Source organism: Haliotis cracherodii, unplaced genomic scaffold (genome assembly GCF_022045235.1).
Source record: "Haliotis cracherodii isolate W230 unplaced genomic scaffold, xgHalCrac1.p SCAF_3, whole genome shotgun sequence".
NCBI classification, from domain to species: Eukaryota; Metazoa; Mollusca; class Gastropoda; order Lepetellida; family Haliotidae; genus Haliotis; species Haliotis cracherodii.
This window is the reverse complement of record NW_027266286.1, coordinates 23,527,606-23,532,385: the sequence shown is the minus strand read 5'-3', so window position 1 is coordinate 23,532,385 and position 4,780 is coordinate 23,527,606. Positions and strand designations below refer to the sequence as shown.

Here is a 4,780-nt window from a genome sequence, read left to right as displayed (position 1 = left end):
GACATGTGGTATGAAACGATTCAGGACATTTGATATGAAAAGATTCAGGACATGTGGTTTGAAAAGATTCAGGATGTGATATGAAAATATTCAGGACATGTGATATGAATGATTCAGGATATGAAATATGCCAAGTTACGAAACATACAATAAGCAAAGATTTAGACTTTTGTCGAGATGCAAGATGCCAAGTTTCCTAAAAATGATCCACTTAAATCACAGCCAGCCCGAATTACAATCAAGTAATATTCATGATGATATATGTGATAGGACACATATTTAGGACATTCGCACCTATGAAATAAAAACTTTGTCGGACCCTGCTAAATATTATGATACATCATATTCACATAACCCTAATCCAAACAATATGCATGGCCACCCAAACACCAAGGTGGCACACGATCTGTCTAGCAAAGACCACTCACCCCTTCCTTGCGTTAAGACGTCCATTGTGTATGACAACAACTTTAGACGATAAAGTATTTATTTTGAATGACAAGATTTCTGATTGATATGGAGTACATATGAAACATAGAAAGTCAGTAGTATCAAATTAAACAAATACATCTATATACACAACTAGCGTTAAATAAAATATGGAAAGGTCGAACTGTGGAGACTGATTGGCAAGAGTGAACTGACACTGTACTTGAAGCCATAGTAAACTGATACTGTACTTGAAGCCATAGTAAACTGATACTGTACTTGAAGCCATAGTAAACTGATACTGTACTTGAAGCCATAGTAAACTGATACTGTTCTTGAAGCCATAGTAAACTGATAACATCAAAATCTGAAAATAATGTCGAATCAATACTGACAAACATGCATATCTGAAGATCAAATTAATAATTTTTTAGTGCAACTGATGAAAACATTTTTTAGCAAGACCATTTTTCGGCTACAACATCAATTCCTGATACTTTAAAGTTTGACAATACTGTTCTTTCTTTGCCTTTGATCTACTACTATCATACGGAATATACATCATATATCTATCTAAGTTACATTTTATGTGTTTTGGACGGACGTCCTAATAAATAGCAACATTCATATAATAACGTTTTATATATCTTACTATATCTACATTTTGAGACAGTTTGGCCACCCAATATGAAAAAAAGTAAAAATCATAAATACTAGCTACCACGAATGCATAAATACTAACACAATGTCCTAAGCTACAACTTGCTTGTAATACAGTATCGTGGATCATATTGCTTACAGTTTATCGCTGGGTAATGTACCAGGCACTTCGACTCTATTTTGACAGGTAATTGTTATATATTTACACACGTTAAATAGAAACACTTGTAGGGTTCCCGATCTCTAAGCACGCACTGTTGCGTGCAGGCTGCGTCATTCGGTCCGATTTGAATGAAACTGGGATAGATGTTCCGATTGAAACTCACACAGACACGACTGTTCGCCTGAAATTCATATCACTGTTCCTGCATCAGAATCGACCCTTTACTAGTGGCGCTGGCCTTTCGTTATCACAGACGTTACGTTATCACAGCGATCCATCAGTGCTGAAAGCAATGTCCTCGAGCACGACCACACTCCATCCCTGGACCAAGCTTCATCAATACCCATTATATAGTCGGTCTGTCTTGACCTCGCCAATAAGATGGACGTTAGCCTTCCAGAACTCATGATACTGCGACAGCTTCCCACAGTCTATCATCTTATCAATATCGCCTTCTCGAATGGCTTGCTCCATCTCATCCGAGGGGCTGTACGACCATAGGCGCAGAACTGGGCGATCCTCGTTCAGATGGCAGATCAGAAGGGACAAACGAACCTTGTCAGGTCCTTCCAGCCCGTTCTGGATCGTCATAGCCTTGCACATGCACAGCTCGGCGAGGTCTATAGGTCGCGGAGTCTCCTGGCCCGTGACCTTCACATTGACGACGTACAGATGGCCATCGCGTCGACACAGAGCATCAATTTGACCATTTAGGACCCGGGTAAACGTGGAAACCTTGACGTGGGCCACCAGATTGACCGCTAGTGCATCAAAAGTATCAAACCATGTCTCCACTTTCTTGTCAAACAGCTTACAAAGATGGCCGCTGAACGTCGTCTCGACGTCCTCATACGGCTTGAGATGGCGGAACATATCCACAGCGCCCTTCTTCCTCATCATGGCGAGCACTGCTGCGTGGAACTGTCGACCCTGTTCTTCTCTTGGCGTGCTGTAGAGAAACTGTTTGTATTTCTCTCGCGTTTTCTCATGTCGGTTGAGATCTAAACGACACGCTTCCTTCCGTGTGAGGAAGAACTCCCATTTGTTCCTTCGCTCGTTGTTGTACGTACTGTAAACTAAACTTTCACCTAAACTTTCCACAGCTATGAAGATCTTCATGGTCGCTAAGTCATAATTGCGAGAGAGCTTCTCCAGCCTTTTTATCAACTCGTCCTCGTGGAGTCCCTTTGAAGACATAAGCGCCATATTTGCCTGTCTTTTGTCAATGTCTGGCTTTAACCCCCAAGGTGTATCACAGCCGTCAAACCCACCCGTACATACAAACCATATCGCTAGAACTTGCTCCACACACGTGAAGCGGCAGTATCCATGAAAGTTTACCTGTATCACATGAAACGGTCACAATAAGCCAGTAGCGGCTGTCACCCTGATCACGAAATGTTTCTCAGTGTCTCACACAAACAAACAGCTCTGTCAATACCCGCACTACACCACGATCGCAGCGTATCCCAGGCTTGAAATAGCGCAGCAGTCAATTATCCGGTTAAAATAACAAGTCCCGAATAATCTGCCTCCGAATTTCTTCATGTGTTCTAGCAGTACGTTTACAAGAGAGCTAATTATTGACACAATGGTGTCGGTAGGGGGCCCCGAACGGTGTATACACGAGGAATAACATGGTCAGCCAGGAGACACTGAATGACATATATTAATCCAACACAAACGCTTTCAATGCACAGCGCGAGACGTGCTTTAACATGTATTATCAAAATGCTGTATATATACTATCACTGTGCTAAATCGTACGCTTGGGGTGAGACAAGGATCTCATCGAAGTCCCGCGTTATTTTGCATTTTTGATTATTTTTTAAGAAGAGACCTATACCACCCAAAAGAAGTTAAGGACCACTCGATTGTTTCATATTGCTATTATTAATCTGTCATGATATGACAGAATGGTAGTATATGGTAGTATACCATATATATATATAGTCTCTGATATGCCGATTTCTTTTACAATATGAAATGAACAATGACAATTTCTTTTACAATGAATGCAATCGTTATATTATTAAAAAAAAATTATTTGGTGTATTTGATATTTTAGTCTAATATATGAGAAGAAATACAAGAGTTTATGCCTATTAATTATTCAATGCATATTGCATTATATAACATATTAAACGTTGAATAATATCATATTAAAATGGAAATTAATATAGAAATAACAATAATGTTCACCTGATGAAAAGTAGCGCTGAAACGTCGTACAAAGAATAAAAGATGTTGCTATCCATAAAAAAAAGTGTCATGTAGACAATATCATTGGTTTTGAAATAGGTGAGTGAATAAGGATTTACGCCGCTTTTAGCAATATTCCAGCAAAATCACGGCGGGGGAACACCAGAAACGTGCTTCACGCATTGTACCCATGTGGGGAATCGAACCCAGGCCTTAGGCGTGACAAGCGAACGCTTTAACCACTAGACTACCCCACCGCCCCTGAAATAGGTAAGTGACCGATTGAGGATTTTAATCATGCATCAACTTAACATCATTGAAGTTGTTAAGATATCTTATTCTAAATTACGTTTACTCAGGATACGGTCGCTGAGACGAGTACTGATAAAGATGTGGTCAGGCTTGGTGACTTGGTTGGCTGGTGACATCGTATCCCATTGGCGGGACTCGATGCTCATGATGTCAGTCACCAGTTTGTCTGGTCCAGACTTGATCGTCTACAGTCCGCTGTCATAGGGCTGGAATATTACTGTTCTGATTGGGGGGCACGGGTGGCCCAGTCGACTAAGGCGCCGCGATTCGCCAGAAACCTATGATTGTGAGTTCGAATCCTGGTTCGCCCCGATTAAGTTTCTAGGTTTGTCAGCACCATACCCGTGCTCGTGGGTTTCACCGAAGTGGTAAACGTCTGAGACTTGCATCACTTCGGGCATTCCTCCCACATTAAGCTGACACGCCATGATATAACTGGAATACTGTTAAAAGCGGCGTTAAACCCAACTCACTCACTCACTCACTGCTCTGATTGTGGCGTATGTTGATTATTATTTACATAATTAGAATGAATTAATCAGCACCACACTGATTATTATACACAACAATATATGTCTTAACATTTGTGTTTTTGTTGTTGTTTACTTTCTAGCAACAACAAATATGGAAGCTGATTTCGCATATACCGAAAAAGGAAGCTAGGCATTCCGAGTTCGAATTGGCCCGGGGACATGTTCTTACACGGGTACTCATGGTTCAGTTCAATTCCCAGATAGACTGGTTACACGGTTTGCGCAACTAGAGTGCGCATTTGGCCTACTTATAGACAGGAGCCCAGTCTAGTACACAGAGGGCATCCGTGCGCCACTGTCCCAAGCGACTAACTTTAATCCCTTATTCCGGGATTTGTACACCGACAGCGCAGATCGTATCTATAGTGCCTGGATGAAATATAAGTCAGGCGTTGAGCTGACGTTTACGATGTAGTTGAACAGATATGGAGCCATAAATTGACAATCACCAACCAATACATGGATATAGTGTCAACTTGAA

The 4,780-nt window shown here is 41.2% G+C and overlaps 1 protein-coding gene across 1 annotated transcript; it reads right to left on the bottom strand.

The window, feature by feature from the left end:
• Window positions 1-526: 526 nt before the first annotated feature.
• LOC139474277 (uncharacterized) lies at window positions 527-2,896 on the bottom strand. Its single transcript, XM_071257222.1, has one exon. The coding sequence runs from the start codon at window positions 2,456-2,458 to the stop codon at window positions 1,589-1,591; it is 870 nt and encodes a 289-aa protein (XP_071113323.1). The 5' UTR covers window positions 2,459-2,896; the 3' UTR covers window positions 527-1,588.
• Window positions 2,897-4,780: the final 1,884 nt, after the last annotated feature.